General features: G+C 51.8%; 2 protein-coding genes across 2 annotated transcripts in view; one reads left to right on the top strand and one right to left on the bottom strand.

Moving 5' to 3' along the window:
• Positions 1–603: 603 nt before the first annotated feature.
• Positions 604–2,587, bottom strand: CIDEC (cell death inducing DFFA like effector c). Its single transcript, XM_058813383.1, has 6 exons — positions 2,495–2,587; positions 1,892–1,963; positions 1,626–1,767; positions 1,379–1,528; positions 1,098–1,282; positions 604–1,002 (listed from the first exon to the last, which is right to left on the bottom strand). The coding sequence occupies exons 2-6, from the start codon at positions 1,939–1,941 to the stop codon at positions 810–812; spliced, it is 720 nt and encodes a 239-aa protein (XP_058669366.1). The 5' UTR covers positions 1,942–1,963; positions 2,495–2,587; the 3' UTR covers positions 604–809.
• The window catches only part of ZC3H18 (zinc finger CCCH-type containing 18), a 46,553-nt gene continuing 21,314 nt past the window's right edge, over positions 2,170–27,408 (top strand). The window contains exons 1-10 of the mRNA XM_058813381.1: positions 2,170–2,257; positions 3,829–3,969; positions 9,805–10,403; positions 13,037–13,121; positions 13,914–14,062; positions 14,455–14,547; positions 15,756–15,913; positions 17,408–17,440; positions 18,902–19,019; positions 21,283–21,569. Coding sequence (XP_058669364.1) covers positions 9,819–10,403; positions 13,037–13,121; positions 13,914–14,062; positions 14,455–14,547; positions 15,756–15,913; positions 17,408–17,440; positions 18,902–19,019; positions 21,283–21,569 — 1,508 coding nt within the window. The 5' untranslated portion in view covers positions 2,170–2,257; positions 3,829–3,969; positions 9,805–9,818. The remainder of the gene's footprint in view (positions 2,258–3,828; positions 3,970–9,804; positions 10,404–13,036; positions 13,122–13,913; positions 14,063–14,454; positions 14,548–15,755; positions 15,914–17,407; positions 17,441–18,901; positions 19,020–21,282; positions 21,570–27,408) is intronic.

A 27,408-nucleotide genomic window follows, 5' to 3' on the forward strand; every position in this document is an offset into this window, starting at 1 on the left:
CACCCTCTCTGGCAGGGATGGTGCCTCAGGATCTTTCTGTGTCAGGGACAGTCCCCAAAGGCCAGCCCAGTGCCCCCAGCCCTGTTTGTTTCCCAGCTGGTATCCCTGGAGCTGCTGGGCCCTTGGGATGCCCCCAGACCTGGCCAGGCCAGCAGCAGCAGCACCCAGGGTTGTGCAAGGCTGGGGTGGGCACAGGGACTGCCCCTGCCCAGGGCTGCCAATGGGGCTGGGGACCCCAGGCACCAGAACACCCCCTCGTGTCCCTCCCTCTGTGCCAACCCTGCACAGGCAGGGGCACGGGGAGATCTCTCATCCCTTTAAAGGGAGCAAGGGCAGGCGTGGTGCCAGCTGCCACAGGCCAGGGCTTTGGGGTTAGCCCCATTACTGTGTTGTGGGTGTCTCAGCTCTGTGCCAAGGAGTGGGAGCCAGGCTCTGGTGCCAGGGAGGAGGAGGATGATGATGAAGGCAGCAGCTCCCCTGGGGAAGCGCTTGCGACAGGTTCCCTCCTGGCACCTCTTACACCACCACCAGCTCAGGGTGCCAAGCAGTGCAAGGGCTAAGCATCCTGGGTGTCCCCCCCACAAAGACAACACAAAACACAGCTGAAGTCAGGAGAACTTTACTTAAATAAATATATTTACAGAGCAGCAGCTATTCCAGAGCAGGCTTGGCCACACTCAGCCAGCGGAGTGCAAGGAGAGGCTGTGCCAGGCACCGTGGCAGCCTCTGCCCAGGCATTGACCTAGCAGGGTGCTGAGACCCCCGAGGGCTGGGGGTACAGCAGAGGGGACAGGCCAGGCCAGCCAGCCTCACTGTGACATCTTCTTGTAGGGCAGGGCGGGGAGGCTGCAGGGCAGGAGGTTCTGCAGGGGCAGCGAGCTCTTCTCCTCTTCCTTCTGCTCCTCCTCGGTGGCATCCAGGAGCTGCTGCATGTAGCACGAGGTGCCCAGCAGGACGTGGCCCGTGGCCTGCATGCTGAACAGTGCCCAGCGCAGGGCTTCCCTGGGCAGAGAGAGAGGGGTCAGCGTGCCACGGCAGGGCTGGGCAGTGCCCCTGTCCCCAGAGTGTCCCCTGTGTCCCCAAACCCCCGCACTCACTTCACCAGGCGCCGGGCCCCGTAGCAGCGCAGGTCGTAGGACATGCTGTAGGTGCCATACAGGGTGGCTTTGACGTTGAGGCAGCCCAGGTCCTTCGGGTGGGTCTTGTACAGGTCGAAGGTGACGCAGGCAACGTCGATCCTGCGCGGGGGCTTGCGGGACAGGCTCACCTGGTAGCCACGTGTCTGTGGAGCAGCAGCACCGCGGTCACCTGCTGCACCCCACCCTCCCAATCCCACCTCAGCATGAGGGGACAAACCAGCCCCTCAGGGGTCCCTCACCTTGGGGGCAGTCCAGCTCTGCCCCTTGCTAAGGGCCATCAGGGCCGTGCCCTCCTCCAGGGTCCGGAAGAAGGATTCTGTCTCCACAGCCGTGCCGTCCTCATCCAGCACCAGCGCGATGGGCGCGGGCAGGGCCAGGGCGCTCTGGGCCTGTGGAGGGGCTGGGGGTCAGCAGGGCTGGGGGCAGGCCCTGGGCGGGCAGACAGAGCCCAGACAGATGGACAGAGGGGCAGACAGACAGACAGACCTGGCGCAGCAGCTCGGCCAGGCTGGGGGCCATGACGCCCTTGCGCACGCTGCGGTCCCCGTTGCACACGCGGTAGGGCTTGGGCCGTGGGGCCGGGCCCGCCAGCAGCTGCTGGGTCATGGAGGCGCTGGCTGAGACACATCTGGGAAGGGACACAGGGATTGGGGTGTTCTGAGAGGCAGCGGGACCCCCTGGCAGTGATAGCACCCAGGGAGGGATCTGGGGGATGTCCCCCATGCTGGGGACAGGGGGTCCATGGCACTTACTTGGACACGGGGGCAGCCAGGCGCTGGCTCAGGGATTTGGCGTAGTCCATCTTCCAAGGGGCACGGAGCAGCCTGCGGGGAGGAAGGACAGTGGCTCCCGTCAGCTCAAGATCTGTTTCCACCAGCACGTCCAACTCCGCTCCAGGGGTTCTTCTGCTGCTTTCAGCTCCCGTCTGCTCCAGATCTCCCCGCTGGCAATGCCGGTGACAGAATTGAGCCAGAGCTCTGTCACCCGCTGCCTTTACAGGGGCTGGTCCTGCCCTTTGGCCGGGGCCAGGCCAGCGGTGGCCGCCCGGCCAGAGTCCCCTGCCAGCAGGGCTCTTGCGCAAAGGGACACGCGGGGGCTGAGTCAGCGCTGGAGCAAAGGTGAGACAGCAGCCCTGGGCTCTGGGAGAGGGCACCGGGGCTTTGGGGCCAGGGACACCCATGGGAGCACCCCAGCCCTGCTGATCCAGGGGTATCTCCAGCCAGGAGCCTGATCCAGGGGTATCTCCAGCCAGGAGCCTCATGGGGGTCCAGCAGAGCTCCCATTCCCTCACCTCCAGGGAACAGCAGCTCTTCTCCCGAGGATCAAACCCGTCCGCCTCACCTGCCCTTATGTACCTGTCACAGAGGCTCCTCCCTCCCCAGGCCGCACCCTTCTGCCCGCCGGGCCTAATGGGTCCGGTCCGGCCGGGGAGGGACCGGGAGCCGGGCGGGTCCGGCTGAGGGGGCACCGGGAGCCGGGCGGGTCCGGCTGAGGAAGGACCGGGAGCCGGGCGGGTCCGGCTGAGGGGGCACCGGGAGCCGGGCGGGTCCGGCTGAGGAAGGACCGGGAGCCGGGCGGGTCCGGCTGAGGGGGCACCGGGAGCCGGGCGGGTCCGTTCGGGGAAGGTCCGGCTGACAGGGTCCCATCAATCCGTACGAACGCTCCCGTGGGTGTCACAGGACGGTGCCAGGCTGTTCCCAAGGGTGCCCAGGGACAGGAGGAGCTGCGCTGGCCACGAACCAAACCACGAGAGGCTCCCTCTGAACGCGAGGAGAGCCTGTGCCCATGGAGGGTGGCACAGCCCTGGCACAGCTGCCCAGGGATGTGCGGTCTCCTGTCTGGAGCCATCCCAAAGCCACCTGGATGTGTCCCTGTGTCACCTGCCCCAGGTGTCCCTGCCAGAGCTCCCGAACATTCCCCGATCCTGCGGCACGCGGGTGCCCCGTCCCTGTGCGCGTGTGCCACCCCGGCACATCTGGAACCTGGCACATCCCTGCCCCTCCACGTGCCCGCCCGCACACGCCCCATGTGCAGATGTTGGCGCGTTCACGCGTCCAGCTGTGCGCGCACACCTGCGCTCCGTCCATGCCGTGCGCGGCCCCTTTAAGAGACCGGGGGGTGGGGGGGTGTCAGAGCGCGCGCTCCCCCCTCCCCTCGCCTCGCGCCGCCGGGCCCCGTCGCGCGCGGATGACGTCACGCCATGGCCGCCCTGCGCCGCCGCGAGTAGAGGCCGCTCCGCCGCCCCGTCCCGCGCTGCCGCCGCCGCCCCGCCGGTCCCCGCCGGCCCCCGCCGCCCCCGGCCCGTCCCCGCCGCGCCCCGCACCGCGCCGGGCCCCCGCCGCCCCCCGACACCGGTGAGCCGCCGCCCGCGCCGCCGCGGCCTAGCGCCCGGGAGGGGGGGCGGGCCCGGGCCCGGCGGGGGGAGCGGGGGCGGCACCGGGGAGGGGGGGCCGGGGGCAGCCCCGGGAGCGGGAACGGGGCGGGCGGCGGGGACAGCAGGGGAGGGCCCCGCGGTGTTCTACAGGGGGTCGGGGGGAGGCCGGAGGGCGCGGAAATGAATGAATTCCCCCGCTCGGTCGGGACCGGGAGTGGGACCGGGCGGCCCCGGGTTCGCGGGGAGCCGGGGGACAGCGGGGCTCGGCAGGGACGCGGCGTGCGGGTGGCTCTGACTGTCCCCCTCGGCCGGCAGCGGGAGCAGGGACAGCGCCAGCAGCCGCGGCCCGGGGGCACGGCAGGAGAGCCCGCCTGGCAGGAGAGGAGCCCCGGAGGTGAGCGGGCACCGCGGGGGCACGGCCGGACTGCCCCGCCTGGCACGAGAGCAGCCTCGGAGGTGAGCGGGCACACACCGGGCACCACGGCAGCCGAGGGTGCTTGGGGTTTGTCTGCTGCAGGGTCAGCTCTGAATGAGTTTGGGGTTTGTCTCCTGCAGGGTCTGAAATGGGTTTGGGTTTGTCACTCATAGGGTCAGTGCTGGGATGGGCTTGTGGTTTGTCACCTGCAGGGTCAGTGCTGGGTGGGATTGGGGTTTGTCACCTGCAGGGTCAGTGCTGGGTGGGATTGGGGTTTGTCACCTGCAGGGTCACTTCTGGGTTGAGTTTGGGGTTTGTCGCGTGTAGGGTCACTTCTGAGGTGAGTTTGTGGTCCCTCACCTGCAGGGTCAGCTCTCAGGTGGGTTTGGGGTCCCTCACCTGCAGGGTCAGTTCTGAATGGGTTTAGAATTTGTCACTTGTAAGGTCAGTTCTGGGATGGGTTTGGGTTTTATCATGACTGACTCATGGAGTCAGTTCTGGGATGAGTTTGGTGTTTGTCACTCATGGGGTCAGTTCTGAGATGGGTTTGTGGTCCCTCACCTGCAGGGTCAGTTCTGAGATGGGTTTGTGGTCCCTCACCTGCAGGGTCAGCTCTCAGGTGGGTTTGGGGTCCCTCACCTGCAGGGTCAGCTCTCAGTGGGTTTGGGGTCCATCAGTTGCAGCTGCTGATCCAATATCAGTCTTTTTGAGTGGGATTATCCCAAATCCTGCTGGACCCAGGTGTGACCCTCTGGTTGTCTCTTCCCGAGGCCCTGAGAGCTCACACTCAGCATTTGCTGGGGGAGAGCTGCAGGAAGGAGCTGCAGGAAAATCAGCTGTGCTGGGAAACACACTGCAGCTGCCTTTCCCTTCAGGTGCCCACCACAAATCCAAGGGGAACATTCCCAGTTAGAACTCTCTGAGCTCTGCTTCAGACCCAGCTCCTGGAAATGCCCTGAGCACCAAACTGACCCCACAGGGCTGAGCTTGGGGCATTGAAGGGTGCCCTGAGAGCTGCTGAGTTCCCTGGGCACCCTGCACCTCAGAGCTCCCTAAGGATGGCAGAGAAATGAGGATTTTGGTTCATTAACCCTGCTGGCGGCTGGAATTGCAGTCAGGGCAGGGCTGCACACGGGTTCATCCTCTCAGTGTTCTGTGTTTCCCCTCTCCTGGATCCTGAGAAATTCATTTCCTGCTGTCACTGCTCCTCCACGTTTTTCCCTGGGTTGGTTTCTGCTTTTGCAGTTTTTTGTTCCCTGAACCTTTGTGTGCTGCCCTTCTCTCCTCCCCTGTCCTGTCAGCTCTGTTCTCTCTGCTCAGCTCCCTGCCTGTCCTTCCACCCTGCTCCAGGGCTTTCCTGCCCTGCTTTACCCCTGGATTTCATGGGTCTGATTCACAGCACCTCCTTGGCTTCTAGAAATGGGATTTTTTTACCTTTTATCCCAAAGATTTCAGCCTGAAGGACAAAGCTTCCTCTCTTCTTTCCTTCCCATGTGTCCTGTGACATCCCCAGGGCTGCCAGGGGCACAGAAATTTGGAATGCACTTGGTTCTTCATATCCATGGACATTTGTAGGATTTTAAGGGCGAATTTGATGGCTCTGCCCAGCTCCAGGTTTTTGTAGGAGCTCAGTTCCTGCCTGGAATTTCTTCCTTTTTAATTTTGCAACTTTTGGTGCTGTTAAATTAACACAGAGAAGAAACTTGGCCTGATTTTGCAAAAGGAGCTGCTGGGTAAAAATTCCTGCCCTGACTCCTCAGGCCTTGTGAAAATCAGCTCACAAAAGTGTGAGGTTCAGGATTTTATTTGAAATGTATCCTGGCAAGGTGGAAGTGGATTTTTAAAGGCAATTTAAGTAGCAAAGAGTTTTTCTCTGCCTGCCTTTAGTGCCGTGTAAGGCTGCTCAACCCCAGTGCTTTCAGTTCAAACATCTTGGATGTCATTAAGCTTTGATAAAAATATAAAAGTGAAGCAGGTGAGTTTAAACTGCTGGAGCGTGTCCACAAATTTCTCCTCCCCTTTTTAGGGGGGAAATGTGTGATTTGAAATGTTTCTAAGGAGGCTGGGAGGCTTTAGTAGGAACAAATTGGCTCCATCCAGGCATGGTGAGGATGGCCAGGTAGGAGGAGCAGCTCTGTCCCACCCTGTGCAAGCTGTGGGACTCTGATCAATTCAGGAGCATAATGAAGCATAAATTCATCCTTCATTCCCTAATTTGAGATACTCCAGAGCCCAGGCTGTGAAACTTCCAACTCACTGTTATGTTGTGGAGCTAAAACCTCCTCACTCCTGGGAAGTTCTGCTGCCAGATCCTCAATTTCTGCCCTGAGAAGCTGTGACCTGCTTTGAAGAGGCTTCCAGCTCGCTGAGCCATGCCCAAATCATTCCAAAACCAGGGAAAAACCCCTTTTTTTTTGCCTGAAAATCCCCTTTATTGATTGCTTTTCCTCCCTGGGACAGGGCTGCCCCAGCTCATTTAGCCTGGGAGTTAAATGAGGAGAGTTTGTGAGCCTGGATGGAATTCCCAGTGCCCTGAGCTGCTCCAGGCTGCTCAGACACTCAGGGAAGGAACATTTGACACACTTTGAGCAAAAGGAGCTGGTTTGGAACAGAAATAGTTGTGCAGCTGGGACCAAAGGCGGCTTTGCCTGAATTTGGAAGATTTCTCAAGATAAAAGGCTGCTCAGTGAGAGGCATTAATACAGCCCTGCCTCTTGCCTGAGCTGCAGGTCAAACAAGCTTATCTGGGGCTTAGGAGAGTTAATTTTTTGCTTTTATAACTGGTTTTGAACTAGGAAGAAACTGGCTTAGTTTTAAGGCACAAAAAAAGGCCGAGTTTATGATGATGGAGAATGAAACCTGGGGGTTTCTGGTCTGCCACTTCTGCCACTGCTGCTTGATTTAAAGCACTTCCATGGAGCCAATTTTTCTTAGGTTTTTGTGATGTTTGTCTTTATGTTTCCCTAAAGGACAGCAGAAAGCAATTAAGAAACCTCAAATGTACAGAAACCCCAAACAACCCCTAAAAAACACCTCAAAAATCCCCAAAAACCTTTCAGGATTTCAGAGATCTGGGATAAATTGTGATTTGCAGTTTAAAAATCATCTGAATAAAAACTCTTGCAGAATTCTAAAAATTTAGAATAAATTGGTTTGCAGATCAAGACAACAGTTAAAACTGGAATTAAACTTGTCCTGTTCCATCATCGGGCAGTTTTCCTTTTAATTTAAACTCCCAGTTTTTTTCCCTGCTGCTGATTTTACCTTTGGACATCTGGGCTTTGTTTTGGGACATTTCCATGCAGGGTAAGATTGCTGCCAAAATCTACTTTGTTGGTTTTGGGGAATCTTGGAGCAGCAGCCCAATCCCTGAATCCAAGGAATTACACCCCAAAAACCCTCCCTGCCTGGATTTTCTGAGCCCTTCTCACTTGGGCCATCATTTATTGTGTTTCTTATCATTTCTGCTGATGGAAATTAATAGGAAATTATTACAACTGCTGGATGCTGTGGATTTTATAAAAGCTGCTGTGCAGGTCAATGTTTTGTATTTCAATGTTTTATATTCCTCACCATCAGAGCATATTTGTTTCCTCCCATCCCTCTAAAGGTCTGCATGTCAAACACAAAAAGCCATTTGCTTCACTTAAATACTTTTTTTTTTTTTCTTATTTTTTTTTGCTGCTGCTTATTTGCAGGAAAACAGAAAACAAATTTCCTGAGTCCACGTGGCCCTGGCAGCTTTGATATTTGTGGTGGCCTCTCTGGGCTGACCTTTGTGTTCACACAGAGTCACTTCTCAGGCACTTGGGCAATTAAAATCTTCAATCTGAGCTGGCTCTTAAAGCCAATCATGATTTGTGCAGGAATTTATGAGCTCAGATCAGGCCTGATGTGCTCAATAAGGAGAGGATTTGTTCAGCTCCATCCTGGGGAACTGCTCAGAGCTGTTGTCACCAGGAGGCAACTTCTGGCTTTTCATTTGGCTTTGACCTTGTCAGGGAAATCAGAACTTTGCTGGTGAGCCAGAACCAACTTCAGTGTGCAGAGGAAGCTCAAAATGTGGATTTTCTGCTGCTCTGGGCCCTGCTGATGCTGAGGTCATCTCGTGTTTATCAATTCCCTGGTAGCAGCAGGGCCCTGGGGGCTTGGGGAGAGCACAGTCAGCCCTAAAATGCAGCTTAAGGTGCTTCTGGGAGGGGTTTGGATTTATTTTCTGGTTTTAACTCCTCTGCAGACCTCCCACAGTATAAGGAGCAGCATTTTCTGGAGTGGGACTTTGATCTTGGGAGTTTGCAGCAAATTCTGTTCATTAGCAAAAGATTTTGGGGGTTCAGGTGCTGGGAAGGCTCAGTTTGCTTTACTTGGGGCAGTGTTTGGTATGTCTGGGTGGCTTTTTGATGGGAAATCACCTTTCCTGTGCAAAACCAGCTGGACAAACAGGGGAAAGTGTCAGGAAAAGGTGAAATAGCAGCTTAATAAAAGATTAGTAAACTCTGATTTCATGATGGATGGCTGGGAATGTTTAAAAAGCAACCAGAGTCTGACATTTGTAGCATTTCTGCTCCAAGGGTTTTTAAAATGACGGGTGGAACTCTGCTCATTTATGCCATGGGTTTGTGGCAGCACTAAATGAACTTGCAGAGAGCAGCTGGAGTGAAACATGGGACACATTAAAATGAAGATGATTTGTAATTTTGTGGCTTTTTTTTTTTTAGGGTATTTAGAGCTTTTGTGTGGATGTGACCCAGTCAGCTCAGCCAGTTCCAGTCAGGCATTTCTATAATTTATGGGATTTTTTTTCTGGAGTAAAATTAATGCACGGCCCAGCTTTTTTCCCCTGCTTTGCACCCTGCCCTTTTCTGTTGTATTTATTTGCTTTATTCTGGATGGACATGGCATTTTTAACTTCCACCAAGCACAAGTTTAGACATCTTCTAGGAAGGTCTCTGTGCAGGCAGTTGGATCTGCTGCTTTGATGGAATTTGGGGGTCTTTACTGAGGGTTCTGCCCCCTCAGGTGAGAGCCCAGCCCAAGGAGGAGCTGGAGCTGCTGGAGGAGCCCAGAGGAGGCTCCAGGGGGATCAGAGGATGGAGCAGCTCTGCTGGGAGGAAAGGCTGGGACAGCTGGGAATGTTCACCTGGGCAGGAGAAACCTTGGGGCCTGAAGGAGCTGCAGGAAAGAGGGAGAGGGACTTTGGAGAAGGGATGGGGGACAGGACACAGGGAATGGCCTCAGGCTGAAGGAGTGCAGGGATGGATGGATGGATGGATGGATGGATGGATGGATGGATGGATGGATGGATGGATGGATGGATGGATGGATGGATGGATATTGGGCAAGAATTGTTCCCTGTGAAGGTGGGCAGGCCCTGGCACAGGTGCCCAGAGCAGCTGTGGCTGCTCCTGGATCCCTGGCAGTGCCCAAGGATGGGGTTTGGAGCACCCTGGGACAGTGGAAGGTGTCCCTGCCATGGCAGGGGTGGGATGGGATCTTTATGATCCCTTCCAACCCAAACCAGTCTGGAACTCCATGAAATTCCAGCCTCAAGCTCTGTCCTTGTCTGTGAAGGGCAGCACACTCCAGGCTGGGGCAATATTGCCATCAGTTTTTTATGCAGTTTAAACTCTGAATTTCCCTCTTGGAGGGAAACCATATTCCTGAATTTCTGGCATCCCAGAATGGTTTGGGGTGGAGGGGACCTCAAAGCTCCTCTCCCTCCAGGAGCGGCTTCCTCAGGGCCCCATCCAGCCTGGCTTTCCAGGAGCTCCAAAACCTTTCCTTGGGAGGCAGAGCACAGGAGGAGGAGTCCCTGAGGGTGGGATTTCCCTGCCTGCCCCCTTTGCTGCCCATAACCAGAGCTGTTCTCCCTGCAGGCTCGCGGGGACTGATGGACGTTCCTGACAGCCCGGAGCGAAACCCCTGCTCTCCTGAGGAAGAGGACCAGCAGCTTTCTGATGAGGAGGTCCTGAAGGAGAGCGGCTCCGAACGGGAACTCGATGGGGAGGGTGGCCAGGGGAGCCTCCTGGGCGAGGAGGAGGAGGCAGGCAGGGCCCTGAGCCAGGCAGAGGAGGAGGAGAACCACTCTGACGAGGAAGATCGGCTGAGCGAGGCCAAGTCGCAGGAATCCGACACCAACGAGCAGGGCATGGAGCTGAAGAGCCCCCGGCCCCGAAAAGGGGAGGAGGAAGACAGGACAAACGACCTGGAAGTGTCCTCTGTCACCAGGGAGCTGGATGAGCACGAGCTGGACTATGATGAGGAGGTTCCCGAGGAACCCAGCGCTGCTCCTGCAGAGGAGGATGGGGAGAAAGCTGCTGGGGAGGATGATGAGGAAGAGGAGAAAGGAGATGATGCCCCTGAGGATGAGAAGAAATCCAGCAGCAAAAGTGATGATGAGAAGGATGGGCAGGATCCCCTCAAGGAGAAGAAGAAAGAAGAGGATGATGGGGAAATTGATGATGGAGAAATTGATGTAAGTAGGAGGTGGGCAGAGCCCTGGGGTGCTTCTCCCACTGCAGTTCCTTCCTCCTCCTGGTGAGAATATCCCTGTCCCTGGTGTGCAGGAAACCCTTTCCCTGGAGGTAAGGCCAGAGCATGGAGCAGGCCCTGATTTCAGGGGTTGTCTGTGCTGAACCAAAACTTTGTGCCAGAGCCATCAAATGAGCTTTGTTCCCCCTCAGTGCGAGGAGGCTCCAGTGCTGTAAGAAACTGCCCTGCCTCAGCTCCAGGGGGGACTTGGAAATGATGCTGGCAGCAAATGCCATGGATGGGGTGGCCAGGAACTGTTCAGATTGAGGGGCTGGTGCTGGGGGTGTTTGTGCTGCTCAAACCCTGATCCTGGGCTGTTCCTGGGCTGTTCCAGCAGCATCTGGGTGCATGGAAGGGCAATGGAAGGTGCTGGGCTTTCTGGAAAATTCTCAAGGCATGGCTTGGATATGGAGTAAGAGATGTGCAGTGTTTCACAGCTCTGAAGCAGCCAAGATACTCAGAAGGATCAGAAGTGGGGTTTAGTTGCAGGTGGGGATAGGGAAAATCTCACCTTTAGCCATGGCTGTGCTCAGCAGGGAGCTCTGCAGAGCAGCAGCTGTTCTGTGCCCCTGAACTGCCATTTCCTCCTTTTCCATGGAGGAAACAGGGCAGAGTAATTCCAGTAAAACCCCTCCTGTGGGCTCCTGGTCTGAAAGTGCATCCCAGCGGGGGGAATGTGAGGAGGAATTGCTGGTGCAGAGCACCTGGGCTGGCTCCCATTGCAGAGCTGCAGCTGCACAGCTGGGCTGGGGTGTGGGACTGTCCTGGGGACAGGCAGGGAGGCCCTGGAGGGGACTGGGGTCACTGCTGGGGCTCCTCGGCTGGGCAGGGGAGATGCTCTGTCCTCCCAGCCCCATTCCTGTGGCTCTGAGCTGGCCACAGGAGCCTGGGAAGCTCCTGAGCCTCACTGCACACACCCTCCTCCCTTTTCCCTAAAGAATCATATTTTGTGTGCTTTTTACTCTTCATAATTCATTGACAAGTTTAATTGTTTTCAAAAGTGACGTGGTTTTCCTCCCTCATGCCCATCCTGGCAGGTGATTTTGTTCAACACGTGTTTTCCAAAGGTTTTGTGTATTCCTAAATCAGTTAGAAGGAATTCCAGTATCTTATGGGCAGAAAAAAAAATTCCTGGAGCCCTGACTCCATGCCTGTTCCTTGATTAAAATATGAATGCTCTCCTTTGGAGCCTGAGGCATTCTTGGGAGCTCTCCTCACAAAGCAGGAGATGAATCTGTACCCTGGTTTTCATACATTAACTCATAACAGCATTCTCAGCTGCCTGATTCCAAGGAGACCTCCCAGAAATAAATACTTCCCCCTTTGTTGCAGACTTCACACAGCTCTTTTGAAATCAGCAGAGTGGAGCTGCTTCTCCCATTCATGCAGCACTGAAAGCCAGCCCCAGCTTTGGGGAAAACTTCAAGCTCTGCATTTTCTGCTGCCTCCTGGTGTGGAGGGAGGGGAATATTAATGCAAATTTTAATTGGAATATAAGTGCAGGCTTTGAAATCTGGTGCTGTTGAGGAGAGCCCTGTCCCTGGCTGGCTCAGGAGTGCAGCAGCAGAGGCTCCTCACCCTCCTCTCTGTGCTCCTGGGTTTGTCTGCAGCCAAGGAATGGCTTTTCCTTCTTGCCAGCTGCTCAGTGGATCAAAGGAGGGAATTTTCCTCATCTTTTCCACCCAGAGAGTGGCTGTTGCCAGGCACAGGGAAGGCCCATGCAGATGCTCCCTCTTCACGTGTTTCATGTCCTGAAAACAGAAATGGAGGCAGAGAGGGAAAACCAGTGTGTCCTTTGGGATAAAATCCTGATTTCCTGGCCAGGTACCCCTGACACCTCTCTGGTCTTTGTACTTTAGCCTCCTGCATCCCGAGCTCCTTTTGGTTTTCCAGTGCAGCCTAACAAAGCCAGGGAAGGGATTTTTCCCTTGGAAAAAGGAGAAAATGCTGGTATTTGAAAGCTCCAAGAACTTCTCTTCTGGAGGTGTTTCATGGCTGTTATTTCTTAATATTGGAGCAGCCTCCAGCCACCAGAATTCTCTCCTGGGGCTGCAGTCCCCGGGGATGAGGCAGAGTTTTGTTTGAGCTGGTTCCCAACTCCAACATGGAGCTGAGGAGTAGAAGGGAAGGTGGAGATGACTGGAAGAAATCTGTTGGATTTATCCTGAGAAGTTCCTTTGTGAGATTGTCCCTGGAGAGGGACTTTGGACAGGGGTATGGAGTGATGGAATGAGGTGGAACTGGCAGGATTAATTTGGATTTGGGGAAGGAATTCCTGGCTGCGAGGGTGGGCAGGCCCTGGCGCAGGGTGCCCACAAAAGCTGTGGCTGCCCCTGGATCCCTGGCAGTGCCCAAGGCCAGGCTGGATGGGGTTTGGAGCAGCCTGGCACAGTGGAAGGTGCTTTTACAGCCACCTGGAATATTCTGTCCTCCCCCTGTGCAGGTGCTCTGGGGCATTCCTGTAACCTGACCTTGTTTTTCTCCTGTGGTTTTGCCCCAGGGTGGCTCTGAGTGTTTGAACAAGACTAGGAAATGTCAGGTCCCACATGAAATGTCAGCTTTGTGTGTCTGTTCCAGGATGATGACTTGGAAGAAGGGGAGGTTAAAGACCCCAACGACAGGAAGGTGAGGCCCAGGCCCACCTGCCGCTTCTTCATGAAAGGTAACCCCACCCTGGGGGCTGGAGGAGCCAGAGCTGCTGCCCTTGCTCCTGTTTGGGGATTTTGGTTCTCCATTAAGCTGCTGTTACATGATAAATTCTGCCCCAAGCGTCCTCAGTGCCACCTTGCTGTTTGTTGGTGGCCAAAGCTGAATTTTCATGGAGCCACTACACAAAAAGGGCTTTGCCCTCAGCATGGTGAGCCTGGAGGAGGTGAATAAAGGGAGATTTTCAGGGAATAAAACATAGAAGTTGTGGCTGCCCCGGATCTCTTTAAGGGTCCAAGGCCAGGCTGGACAGGGCTTGGAGCAGCCTGGGGTAGTGGAAGATGTTGGGATTGGAATTGGGGAGCTTTAAAGCCCTTCCAGCCCCAACCACCATGATTCTGTCCCTGTTTGTTTGGGATGCTCTGTGGTCCTTGCTTTGCCCTCAGGTTTCCTGTGAAAGGCAAAGCTCCCAATTGGAAATGTTTGTCAGTAACAAATGAGGATCTCATAGGCTTATTCCTACATTTAATTACCAGATGTGTCCAGCCCTCCCTCCCTCCCTTCTCCCCACTGGAGGAGAGCATTGTACGTTGTTCCATCTGTGTGTGGATGTGTTTGTCCCCTCTGGCAGGTGGAGAGTGCCATGTGTGTGCAAACAGGTAAATCGCAGCCCAGCTGGAGAGGAGAGCAGTCAAACACCTCCAACAACATTACTCCTTACTGGGTTTTACCTGCCTGCTGGGGTTTTTGTGGGGCTGGGGTGCTGCTGGGAGCAGGGTCTAACAGCTGTGTGTGTGTGTTCCCACAGGACACTGCACCTGGGGCATGAACTGTCGCTTTATCCACCCCGGAGTGAACGACAAAGGAAATTACTCACTCATCTCCAAACCTGAGCCCTTCTCCCCCAACGGGGCCCCTCCCATGGGCCCTCACCCGCTGATGCCAGCCAACCCCTGGGTATGGAACCTCTCATGGCCGTTCATGGCTTCTGCACCACCCTCCCCATCCCTGCACTGCTCCAGGTGGGCTTTTGGACAGCCTGGTCTGGTGGGAAGTGTCCCTTCCACTGGAACCAGATGAGCTTCAATGTCCCTTCCAACCCATGATCCTGGGATTTTCCTCCTCTTTATTTGACCTAATGCCTAAGCAAAATTCAGCCCACAGTTGGACCTGTGATTTTTAAATGGAGATCTTGGAGTTGCCAGTAGAGGGGGGTAAAATTCCACGGATTCCCAGCTTAGTCCTGCTGAGGCACGTCTGGAGTAACTCTGAGTAGCTTTACAAAGCACAGCTTTGCTGTTCAAAACTAACTCAAGTGTCTTCTCCTGCTCTCCTCACCTTTCCAACAGGGAGGCCCAGTGGTTGATGAAATCTTACCTCCACCTCCTCCAGACCCTCCAACAGAAAGTGCCTGGGAGAGGGGACTCCGGCACGCCAAAGAGGTAAATTCCTTCCTCAGGGAATTGCTGGCTGCCTCCAAAATCCACTAAAAAAAGCTCTTTTTGGAGCACAGGTGTCTTGCTCTTTGTCTGTTCCTTTTGCCTTTTAATCTATTAATTGTGATTTGTTGTACATCACACTTGTTAGACAGCCAAGAGGAGCTCAAATCCAGGTTGGGGGGTTATATTTAAGAAATAGTGGGAATTTGTGTCCCTCAGCTCCAGCCCTTCGCAAAGCAAAGCTTTAAACTGATCTAATTTGCCTCCCTTCAGTGCCTGTTTCTCCAGTTTGTGATCACTGCAGGGGGGAAACTTCTGTTTCCTGTTGTTCTGAGCTGGTGGAACAGGGAATTAATCAGGAAAAGTCTCCAATATCCTGCACATTCTGAGGGAAGAAGGTGTTCTGGCTGCAGGAAACCTCCTGAGGGCAGGATTTTTAATATTCCAATTTCTTCCTGCCCCAGGAACCTTCTCTCCTCACACTATTTGTGTGCTCTTTAAAAAGGTATTAATTTTTTTTATTAAAAAAAGTTATTCAAAAGGTATTTGTAGTGGTTTCATCATTGGTTTTTCTGGGTTTGGATTGAAGGCATTGAGACAGTAATTTGTGTTCGGACTCAGGTGTTTATTATTTCTTATTAGTAAAACAGTCTCACTACTGTGAGTTCAGCAGCTTTTCATTAGAGGGCACAAAATGGCCAACAAGGTCTTTTAAGACTAAACTATCTAATTAGGAACTGACACCTAGATTATTTTCCTTTTTTTTTAAATTACTATTTTCCGTATTTTCCTTTTTAACTGATGCCAAAGAGCCCCCGGTGAGGATTTTTCTGCCCAATTACAAAATACCACCCAAACCCAAGAAGAAGAAGGAAGAAGAAGCATGAAGAATAAAACCCAGGACGACACTCTGTGCCCTCCATCTTTGTTCCATCCACAACATTCTAAAAATTCCAAATCCTAAATTTCTCACCACGTGATACACGTGCACTGCTCTCTATAATCTATAGATTATAGATTCCATTTTTGTGGATTCTAATCTGTTCTGGAGCTAGGAAACTTTCTCCATGGATGAGGGTCAAAGTCAGTGCTCCCCTGGAGGTCAGGGCACCCCAGAGCAGACTGAGAAATATTCCTGGGTTTCCACAGGTATTAAAAATACTCTTCTTTTTAAAAAGTTATTAAAAATACCTTTCTTCTCTTTAAAAAAGGTATTAAAAAAAGCAACAATGAGGAAGGAGCAGGAGCCTGACTTTGAGGAGAAGAGGTTCACAGTGACCATCGGGGAGGACGAGCGGGAGTTCGACAAGGAGAACGAATTCTTCCGGGACTGGAATTACCGCATCACCCGCGACGTGCGGGACCCCGCGTAAGAGACAGCCCTGGCAGCTCCAGGGAGGGACCCCTGGGTGGGGCTGCACTGCAGGGAGCCTGCCTGGGGTCCCCTGTCCCTCCAGACTTGGGGTGGCACCTACAAACAGGGAGCAGCTCCCTTGAACAGGAGGTTGGGAGCTTGAGCCGCCTCCGCTCGCTCCGGTTCAGCCCCACCTTCCTTCCCGGTCTCCTTGAGCCCTTCCTGCCTCCAGTCTCCTTGAATTCTGCTCCTCCTGGGCTCTCTCCAGCTCTGCATTGCCTCCCTCACACCAGTGTGTTCTTCCAGCTTTTTTTCTCCCTTTTTTTCCTTATCCCAACCATGACAAGTTGGAGCGTGTTCAGTGTGCAGGAGCTGGTGGCCCCAGCTGGGGCAGAACTGGTTTAACAAACACCTGGACTGGTCCCAGTTAAAGCTGGTACCTGGTTTAACAAACACCTGGACTGGTCCCAGTTAAAGCTGGTACCTGGTTTAACAAACACCTGGACTGGTCCCAGTTAAAGCTGGTACCTGGCCACAACAAGCCCCCTAAATTTAAGTGTTCAGGTGATTGGGGTTTTAAGGTTAAATTTAAGGTTCTGGAGACCTCAAACCCAGCTCTGGGAAATTGTTTGGGAGTTCTCAAGCCAAGAAAAGGAATGGGAAGAGCATTTTTGGGAGAGAGGTTTGGATTCTGCAGGAGTACAGGTGGATTTGTGTCTCCTTGCTCATGCATCCTCTGTTCTTCCTACATGAACAGATTATGGAAATATTTCCACTCCCAGAGGGTTTGCAAGGCTTAGTTCTGTTTATTTTAGAGTGGATGAATTACAAAAAAAACCTCTGAAAAGGAGCAGATTAAGCTTTTGTTCAACATTCTTTGATTTGCTGTAGAGTGCAATTCCTTTCCCTAATTAAAAAAAAAAATACAAAAAGCCCTGTCCTCAGTTCTGCAGCCTGAAGGAAAAGAAATTTCTAAAGTATTGACATTTTCCTGAGTTTAATTAGCTCTGGATCTTGGCCTTGTGTTCCTCTCAGAGGCACCTGGGGTTTACCCCAGTGTTCTGATGGCTGTTCATCCATTATCTTCATTTTATGACTGTCTATAAAATGCACCAGCAGCATTTTGGGCCTCTCTGATGTAGGAATTGTTAAGAGCAGGCCTGGTTTTCATATAGTCCATAAAAAAATGTATTGCACATAACCAGTGTTAAACAAAACTCATCCAACAACTGGAATTCCTGAAAATTGAAGGCTGTGTGAACAGGCTGTGGCATTAAAATATCTCCTTTGTGTGTGACAGGAAAAGTTATGAATCTGCTACTGTAAGCTCTAGAAAATGCTGATTTTTCTCCTCCCCACACACAATTTGTTGCCCAGCTGGACACCTGGCAGCCACCTGAGCACTGGAAGTGCAGCTGGGATGTGGAAAATGCTTTCAGCACTGTCTTGTGACATGTGGAGTTGTCTCAGTAGTTCATGAATCCCTTTTTCTTTTTTGAATGACTATAGGGAGGTGGACATCAAAGAAAACATTAACTATGGGTAAGCAGGTCTTTGATTCCAGTACATGTTACAACTGTAAGAGAATTTTCCTTTGCCTTTTTTTCCATTGCATTTCCTCCAACTTCTGGGACCACAGACAGACCCCTGGCCCCTCAGCAGCTGACTCAGTGGATAGATTGGATTATTTTTGGGGTGGTACCAATTATTTTCTAATGATTTAAGCACTGAATTACCCAAAGACACAGCAGTGATCCTTTTTGAAATTAAAATAACCCTCCAGTGTTATAGGAAGGGGAAATTTGGACTTGAGGCTGTGTGAAAAAGCAGAATTTCCTTTCTGGCATGGCTTGAGATGTTTTTCTCTCTTTGAACACCTGATGTCACTGAATGCAGGCTGCTCTGGGGTTGGCATCAGGAGTTTGTAGCTGACTGAAGCATCCCAAATCCTGGTTCTCCTTCCCTTGGCTTATTGCTTCAGGCCAAAAGAGAAATCCTAAATTATTTAAGAGCACTGAAAGATATACAAGTACCACTCACAGGGCAGCACCTACATCTTAAGCTGGTTTAGGTTATTTGGCACTGTAAAAATTTAAAAAGTGGCCTCTTTATTCTTTTTTTTTTAATAAATCAGAGTCTCATTATGGATAATCTGGAATTTGGGAGCATTTGCTGTATAATCTTAGCTCTGCCACTGACTCCTCTGTGGCCCTGGAAGTTTCTTACTCCCTGTACCCCCTCCTCATCCTCACAGTGATCTGATATTTGCACTCCAGGTGCTTGGATGTTGTTGAGTTGGGGAATTAAAACCATCAAACAATGTGAATAGAAGTCAGGAGATGGAGGAAGCAGCTTTAAGGAGGGTGGGGTTTCCATCCTTCTCCTCCCCAAAAATCCTTCATTCTGCAGCTGTGTGTGTGCCACCAGTCCGTGGCTGGGCCAGCAGCTGATTCCCAGTGCAGGATATCAGCTGGAGAAGTGGTGCCTTCATTCCAGGGGGCACTTCCAGGTCCAGAGTGTTGCTGACCTGCCCCCAAAGCTCCACTGCTCCCTGTGCAGAGCTCCTGTCCTGCACTGGTGGCAGCCATCCCTGCAGGGGCAGGAGCTGGGGCACTGCTGAGGAGTTTGGGATGAGCTGTGGGTGCATGGGCAGCAATCCCAGCTCTCAATCCAGGAGGCAGAACGTGTCCTGCTCCCTGTGCAGGCACTGGAAGGAGCTCTCAAAAGCACTTTCTGTGTTTGCACCACGTTGATTTGAAGGCTGAATTTTTGGTAGCTCTTTTTTTGGTGTTTATCGAGAAAGGTTTGTGCTTTTCTCTGATAAGCCTCACTTAAAAAAAGACTGTTTTGTTGGGCTGTGTGCAGAAAATAAACATCTCTGCACAGCCCTGCTGCATTGAAGGTGGTTTTGTTGTCCCAGTGGCTGAGCTGACGTAGCACACAGAGTTTTTGTGGTGCCAAGGTGCCTTTTTCCTCTCTAACACTCCCTGTTTTTCATTGTAGGCTTGATCCCTATGCAGATCCCTATTATGACTATGAAATAGAGCGCTTCTGGCGTGGTGGGCAGTATGAGAATTTCAGGGTTCAGTACACAGACCCCGACCCCTACCGTAACTACAGAGTAAGTAAGGAACTCCCCCTTCCCCCTTCTCCTTCCTGACTCTCTTCCAGGTTCTTCTGGGCCTTGGCACAGTTCCAGGGCAGTGCTTGAAACGGGAGTTTTCAAATAGTTCAGTCTTGGCTCAGCCCCAGCACAGAGCACGCTGGAGGTGAGGGGATGGAGGATGTTCTGTTCCAGCACCATGAGGGTGAAAGCAGCGTGCCAGGCTGGGGAGGGAGGCTGGGAAGCTGCCTGATGGAAAAGGACATAGAGTGCTGCTTGGCAGTGGCTGGGAAAGCCGCTGGCACCTGGCTGGCACCAGCCCTGGCATGGCCACAGCCCCAGGGCAGGGACTGTCCCTGTGCTGGGCACGGCTGAGGCCACACCTGGGGCTCTGCTCAGGTTTGGGCTCCTCCAAGACAGACCTGGAGGGGCTGGAGTGTGTCCAGGGAGGGGAATGGGGCTGGGAAGGGAATGGAGAATCCTGAGGGAAATGGGAAGGGCTGGAGAATCCTGAGGGAAATGGGAAGGGCTGGAGAATCCTATGGAGCTCAGGGGGCTCAGCCTGGATAAAAGGAGGCTCAGGGGGGCCCTTGTGGCTCTGCACAGCTCCTGCCAGGAGGGGACAGGCTCTGCTCCCAGGGAACAGGGACAGGAGCAGAGGGAATAGCCTCAAGGTGCACCAGGAGAGGATTAGATTGGATTTTAGGAAAATTCTTCCATGGAAAAGGTATAAAGCATTGGAAATACTGCCCAGGAAAGCAGTGGAGTTCCCAGCCCCTGGAAGTGTTCAGAAAACCTGTGGGTGTGGCACCTGGGGACCTGGTCAGTGGTGACCTTGATGATGGTGCTGGCTGAGGGTTGCACTTGATGATCTAAAGGTCTTTTCCAACCTTAACAATTCCATGTCTGAGGTGGGAAGGTGGTTCCTGCTCATGCTCCTTGGCTGCTCCTCAGTGTAGCAGTTGAGCAGTACTTGCCCGTCCTTGGACATCTTGGAGTTTGCTGGAAAGAACCTCCTTGAAAACTTCAGAAAGGCTCTGAACCCTTTCCCTGCTCTTCCTTTCCCCTCATGCAAATTTTGTGCCTCTGCAGCAGTGACCAAACCAACCAGTCCTGCTTGGGGGGAGCTTTTCAGTGCTTTCCATCAAATCCTTTTAGGAGCTTTTCCTTTGCTCTAAATCCTTGTTTTCTGCAGGACAGGAGCCTGGGCCTCACTGTGGCCACACATGACCAATTATTTTCCTGGTGCTCATTTGCAAAGTTAATTATCTGGTTATAGAAATGATCAGTAATGAGAGGAAAGACTTGTAAACATCAACACATTTATTTAATAAGCCTCATAAACCAAATTAATCCAGGCATTGCCTTTGAAAACAACAGTTGTGTGGGATGTGATGCTGGGTTTGTATCCAGGGTCTGCTCAGCAGGATCCAGATTATTATTCTCCAGATTATTGATCTCCAAATAATTGATCTCCATGTCATTGGGTTGCAGATTATTGATCTCAATCCTTTGCTGAGGGAGGGCACATGTAATTCCTGGCATTCCTAGGATTGATCTGGAATTGTAACTTCTGGCATTCCAATGTCATTGATCTCCAGATCATTGATCTCCAGATTATTGATCTCAATCCTTTGCTGAAGGAGGGCGGATGTAATTCCTGGCATTCCCATTCATTGATCTCCAGGTTATTGATCTCCATGTCATTGGGTTGCAGATTATTGATCTCCATATTATTGGTTTGGAGATTATTGATCTCGATCCTTTGCTGAGGGAGGGCAGATGTAATTCATGGCATTCCCAGAACTGATCTAGAATTGTAACTCCTGGCATTCCAATGTCCTTGATCTCCACATTATTGATCTCCAGATAATTGATCTCCATGACATTGATCTCCATGTCATTGGGTTGCAGATTATTGATCTCCATGCCATTGGGTTGCAGATTATTGATCCTTTGCTGAGGGAGGGGGGATGTAATTCCTGGCATTCCCATGTCATTGATATCCAGATTATTATCTCCATGTCATTGATCTCCAGATGATTATCCCCATGTCATTGATCTCCATGTCATTGGTTTGCAGATTATTGATCCCTTGCTGAGGGAGGGCAGATGTAATCCATGGCATTCCCATGTCATTGATCTCCATGTCATTGGTTTGCAGATTATCGATCCCTTGCTGAGGGAGGGCAGATATAATTCCTGTCATTCCCAGACCTGCCACCTTTGCCGGGAGCTGTTCCCACATCACCACCGTGGTTTCTCTGTTGTTTTTTCCAAGGACCGAGAGCGAGAACGGGAGCGGGAGCGCGAGACCCGGCAGCGGGAGCGGGAACGGGAGCGCGAGCGGGAACGGGAGCGGGAGCGGCGGCAGCGGGAGCGCGAGCGGGAGCGGGAACGGGAGCGCGACAAGGAGCGGCAGCGGCGCAAGGAGGAGTGGGAACGGGAGCGGGAGCGGGTGAAGAGGGACGAGAAGGACAGGCAGCACCGGGACCGCGACAGGGACCGCGACCGGGACCGCGACAAGGACAAGGACAAGGCCAAGCCGCGCTCCCCGCTGCTGCCCAGGTGAGTGTGAGCCGGGATCTGCCTGGGGGGAGCCACAGGTACCAGTGGGATGTCAGTTATTGCCTTGTGATTATGGGAAGGGTGGGTTGGGTGGTGTTTGCAGGGGTCCCAGGATGAGGGAAGAGACGAGAATTTTGACTCTGTATTTCAGAAGGTTGACTTATTATTTTATTATATATATTATTTTTAAACTATTCTAAATAGTATATAGAAATAATATATATTATATTAAAACTAGACTAGATAGCATGTATAATTAATGTCTATTATATATTAATTAATATATATAATTAATATATATAATTAATATATATAATTAATATATATTATATCTAGTATATATAATTAATATATTACATATTAACATATGATTAATATATTGTATTAAAATACATTAATATATTTTAATATATTTTATATTTATAATAGACATTTTAATTATTATACATTATTTTATACTATAAATTCTTATATTATATATTAATTTTTAATATATATTATATTCGGGGTATATTAAATGAACTATAAATATTATATTAAATCCATACTAAATAGTATATATAATTAATATATATTCTAATTAATATATACTTTATATATATTATATATATAGTATATATAATTTATATATATTATATTAAATAGTACTAAAATAATAGAAGAAAGGATTTAATCAGAAGGCTAGCAAGGAATAGAAAGGAATGGAATGATAACAAAATCTTGTGACTGACTAGAGTCCAAGACAGCTGCACTTTGGCCATTTATTAAAAACAGCCACATGAGGCCAATCAAAGATGCACTTGTTGCATTCCACAGCAGCAGATAATTATTGTTTACATTTCCTATCTGAAGCTTCTCAAGAAAAAAAAACCTAACGAAAAGATTTTTCATAAAATATGTTTGTGACATTGGATGTGCTCTGAAGGAATGCTGGAAGTGCTTAAACTTGTAGAAAATAGTGGGAGTTGGTTATGCATGTCAGAGGCTTCTCCAGGAGGGCCAGGTTCTCTTTTGGAATTAAAGAGGATATGAATTGGAAGAATTCAGTTTGATTATTGTCTATAATGCTAATATTGAAAGAGATTTGAAAGCAGGATAATTAAGATATTTTCAATAATCTTAATGGCACAAAGCCGTGTCAAGTAACATTTAGGGTGGATATTAGCAATATCAGAGCTAATAGAGCTCAGAGCACAGTTAGGCGCTGGAACAGGTTCTCCTTGGAAGTGGTCACAGCACCAAACCTGACAGAGTTCAAGAAGCATCTGGGCAGTGTTGTTGTGTCTGATCCCAGTGTGTGTAACTGCTGAGGACAGTTGTGGTTAATGAGCCTTGTGGCCACTAAGAGGAGCTAAAACATCAGTGACAGTGAGTGCATAACCTGACCCTGAAAGCAGGAGTGCCCTTTGGTGTGGAGATGGTCAGCTCCTCCCTCTTCCCTTCAGGCTGGAGAGGTTTTGGGAGGATGAGGGACTCCATCCTGCAGGATGGTTCACTAGGAGCCCTGTGGTGATTCCCTTTGGGGCCTTGGGACATGTCTGTCACAAGAACCAGGGCTGCTTTGGGAGCTTATGGATAGCAGAAGTATCTGAAGATTTAAGGGCAACTCGAAAAAGGAAAGTAGTTGTCCTTGGAATGAGTCTCTGCTCGGTGGAATTGCAGCATGAGGTCAGGTTTGCTTCCTCTGACCACTCATTTGTGGAAATCCTGGTTGTGACCTGTATGAAAGAGAAAATGGAACCAGACAGACTGAAAGTGCAGGAACATGATTCTTGTTTTGTTCCTCTGTCAATGATTTACCTACCCTGCCTTCCCAGCCTCCTCTGCCTGAGGCTCATTTGTAAAGCACTGGATAAATATCCCAGTGGAATGGAAGCTCTGGTGTCACAACCTCATTTGGCTCAGAATCATGGAAAACTATCACATTTTTTGCAGAGGGACATCTTGGAGCAACCTGGTGTAGTGGAAGCTCCCTGCCCTTGGCAGAGGGTTGAAATGAGATGAACTCCAATGTCCTCAACCCAACCCATTCCATGATTTGGGATCTCCAGGAAAACTGCTGAACAGTTTTTTGGGAAGAGTGGCAGACAGACACTCCCAGAGTGTGTGGAGCAGCCTGGGCACACTCAGGCGTGTGTGGGGCACAGAGAAGTGCAGGGCAGCTGTTTCCCAAGATTCCCTGGAGCCTTTCCTGCTGCCTGGTGTCTGTGCTGTTCTCTGCACTGGAGGAAGGTGTGAAACACCATGGGCATGAGGAAGAGTTGGATCAATGAAGAGCAGGGCTGAGAATGCCAGGAATGAGGCTCCACGTGGAATCAGGTGGTTTCAGGTGGGAGTAGGGCTTAGTCCTGAATCCAGCCCAGAATTTTTATCTGCATTGCTGAAAGGGTAGCTGGTTTTTGTCCCTCTTTCCCAAGAGGAAGTGACAGTTTCAGAACGGTCTGGAGGAGCAGTTATAGGAACACCATAATTACACGTTCCGTTTAATTATAATCTTCACTTAACAACCACGATTTGTGCACGTTAATTACCACGTTGCCCCAGTGGTTTCTGCTCTCCTTGGCTTGGTGATGGGACAGATCTTGTCCAGACCCATGTCATGGAGGTGATGTCAATGAAAGTGATGTCACCTGCTTGGCAGCTCAAGGTCACGAGTCAGTGACAGTCAGTGTGACCCAAGGATGAGCCTGCTGGCTGCTCCTTCCCCTGGCACTGCTGGAGTCCTGGGGCAGGGCACTCTTGGCAAAGTTTGTGCTGCCCAAAGGGTGCTGGCAAGGAGCAGTGGCTGTGCTCACCAATCTTGGATCTCTCTCATTCCATAAAACCACGTGAGAGCCCAGAGATGGGATGGACAGCATTCAGGGGATACACATTCCCTGCTTCCCTCTGGCACCAGAGAGCTGGGGATGTGTCTTGTGCCTCCAAAATACGCTCCTTGAGATGAGTCTTGGTCATTCAGAAATAGTTCCTGATGCACCTCTTTGCTTTTTTTTGTTTTAAATCTACTACAGAGAGGGACTTTTCAAAGGGCATGGAGTGACAGGGCAAGAGGAATGGCCTTAAGTTCAAGGGAGAGCAGGTTTAGATGGGATGTTGGGAAGGAATTCTTCCCTGTGAGGGTGGGGAGGCCCTGGCACAGATTGCCCACGTTGGAAAGGACCCTAAAGCCCATCCCATCCCCTGCCATGGGATTTCAGTTCCCATGGTGGACATCCCTGTCAACATGACCCCATCCCACAGCTCTGCAGGTGTCTGCTGGAGAAAACAAACCTGCAGAAAGAAGTTTTGAAGGAGCTTTTTAACAAGTGAAAGCGTGATTCCAGCTTCTCCCTTGGAGGCCACGTCCCTCACCCGTCCCTTGGCGCTTGCCCAGCTGTCCCCGTCACGCTCGTGCTGTGACCTGGCTCTGGCCTGTGTCCCACGTCACTTTGTGACCAGCTCCCAACTTCCTCGTGGCAGTGCAGTGGCTCGAGCCGTGTCACCTTTCCTCCAGACTGCTCCGTGCCAGCTGCAGAGGGGCAGCTCTGGCATCCTGGCACCGAGCAGCTCCCGCTGAACGGGTCACACCTGGGATTGCTGCGCGCTTCCTGGCAAGCAGGATGCAGGGCAGTGCCACTGCACACACCTGGGGCTCTGCTGCCTCTATTTATAGACTCTGGGCTTTCCCTAATTGCTGGATCCCAGCTTTTGGCAGGTCCAGCCTCCCCGGGCTGGCTCACGCCACAGCTGCCCGTTAACATTCCTGCCACTCGCACGGCCCACGCGGCCCTGGCGCTGAGGAGCTGGGATTGCTCCTCCTCAGGAATGGGAGAACTCCTCCTTAGGAATGGCAGAGCTCCTCCAGAGGGCTGGGAGAGCTTCAGAGATGGAAGAATTCCTTCACGGGGCTGGGAGAGCTCCTCCTCAGAGATTGAAGAGCTCCTCCAGAGGGCTGGGAGAACTTCACAGAGATGGTAGAGCTCCTCCACGGGGCTGGGAGAGCTCCTTCAGAGAGATTGGAGGTCTCCTTCACAAAACTCGGAGAATTCCTCCACAGGGCTTGGAGAACTCCTCCTCAGAGGTTGTGCAAGCAGCACTGAGCTTTGCCCAAGGCACAGGTGAGGGTGTCTGTAATTCCAGGTCCATGCTGGTTGCTCTGTCAGTGTAGGGGCTCCCACAGGAGCTGGAGGAAGGAACAAACCAGGACCTACAGAATTAAGGGATGAGAGAACCCAAAGTCAAACAGCCAGGAATGCAGGAAAAGATTGCCTTTCCATTCTGCTGAAAGCAGGGAGGTTTAATCTGATCTCTAAACAACAGAGGAGTTTAAGGCTAAAAATGTGGAGAAGCCAAAATTGTTCCCAGCATTGCTGGGTGATGGAGCTGAGCAGGAGTAGAATTTAACAAAGATTTAAACCCTGATGCATTCAGGGACAAGTGTTTTCTTTTTGAACCTGTGGAAAGAAGAGGCTGCAGTGTTTGGGCTCCCATGGGATTGTCACATGTGGATTCGCCTTTTTTGAAGGAATTCACAAAATTGTCTTCCAGTACCTGTAGGAGCTACTAAGGGAGAGAGAGGGACTTTGAACAAGAGCATGGAGTGAGAGGACGAGGGGAGATGGATTCCAACTGGCAGAGGAGAGGTTTAGATTGGATTGTGGGAAGAAATTCTTCCCTGTGAGGGTGGGCAGGCCCTGGCACAGCAGCTGTGGCTGCCCCTGGATCCCTGGAACTGTTCAAGGCCAGGTTGGAGCAGCCTGGGCTGGTGGAAGGTGTCCTTGCCCATGGCAGGGGGCTGAATGAGATGAGCTTTAAAATGCATTCCAAACCAAACCATTCCATGATTCTGTGAATGTGCAGTTGCTGTTTTAAGCTTTGGGTTGGGTTTTTTCCCCAAGTGAAGATGAGCACTCCAAGAAGTTTAAAATCTGAGATTGCACTGCTGGTAAAACTGTTCCTCCCCCTCCTCCTCCTCCTCCCTCCTCAGGCATCGAACACTCAGACAAGCCAGGACACTTTATGATCAATTAGAGGGATAACTTGGCTGTCTGTCCTCCTGCTCCCATCTCCAGAACGAGTTCTGATGCCCCAGGCTGGGCCTGATTTTTGCTGAGTGCAAAATTCCTTCTTTTTCTCTGTGTCTTGCCAGTGGAGCTCCCTGTTGTGCAAAGCCTTTCAGGGATAAAGAAGTGACATGAAATACGTCCTCTGAAGAAACTTAGAGCAGTGCAAGATGTTCTGACCCTTAGCTGGGGGCAGAGGCTCTACACACTGAAGTAATTTGCTTTAATCCTTTCTGTTGTTGCCATAGGCCCTTATCCCACCAGCATCTGAGGGAATCTGTTCCAGGAGCTTGTGAAGCAAGCCAGGGTTGTGGGGCCTGTTGGTGGTTGCATTCCCAAAGCACTGAGGGACATTCAGGAGATCATTCCCAAGGGGCAGCACCTGCACTGATGTCCCTGTGACGGGGACAGCACCCAGGAGTGGCTGGAGCTGTGCCAGGGAGGTTTAGGGTGGATATCAGGGAAAGGTTCTTCCTCCAGAGGGTGCTGGGCATTGCCCAAGCTCCCCAGGGAATGGGCACGGCCCTGAGGCTGCCAGAGCTCCAGGAGAGATTGGACAGCACTCCCAGGGTGGGATTGCTGAGGTCTGCAGGGACAGGAGTTGGACCCACCAGAGAGAGAAGGAACCTCAGTTTTGCTGCCCCCTCAGCTGGGGTGACCCTCAGTGTTATGATCAAGCAAGGAAGAAGATGGTCCATGAGATGGACATCCATGAGATGGAAATTCCACCTGGATTTCCTCTCCAAGGAATGCTGGGGGTTCTGGTGAGGAGCACCATGGCAATATGAACCTTGGAG

The sequence above is a fragment of the Ammospiza caudacuta genome, chromosome 13, assembly GCF_027887145.1.
Source record: "Ammospiza caudacuta isolate bAmmCau1 chromosome 13, bAmmCau1.pri, whole genome shotgun sequence".
Taxonomy (NCBI): domain Eukaryota; kingdom Metazoa; phylum Chordata; class Aves; order Passeriformes; family Passerellidae; genus Ammospiza; species Ammospiza caudacuta.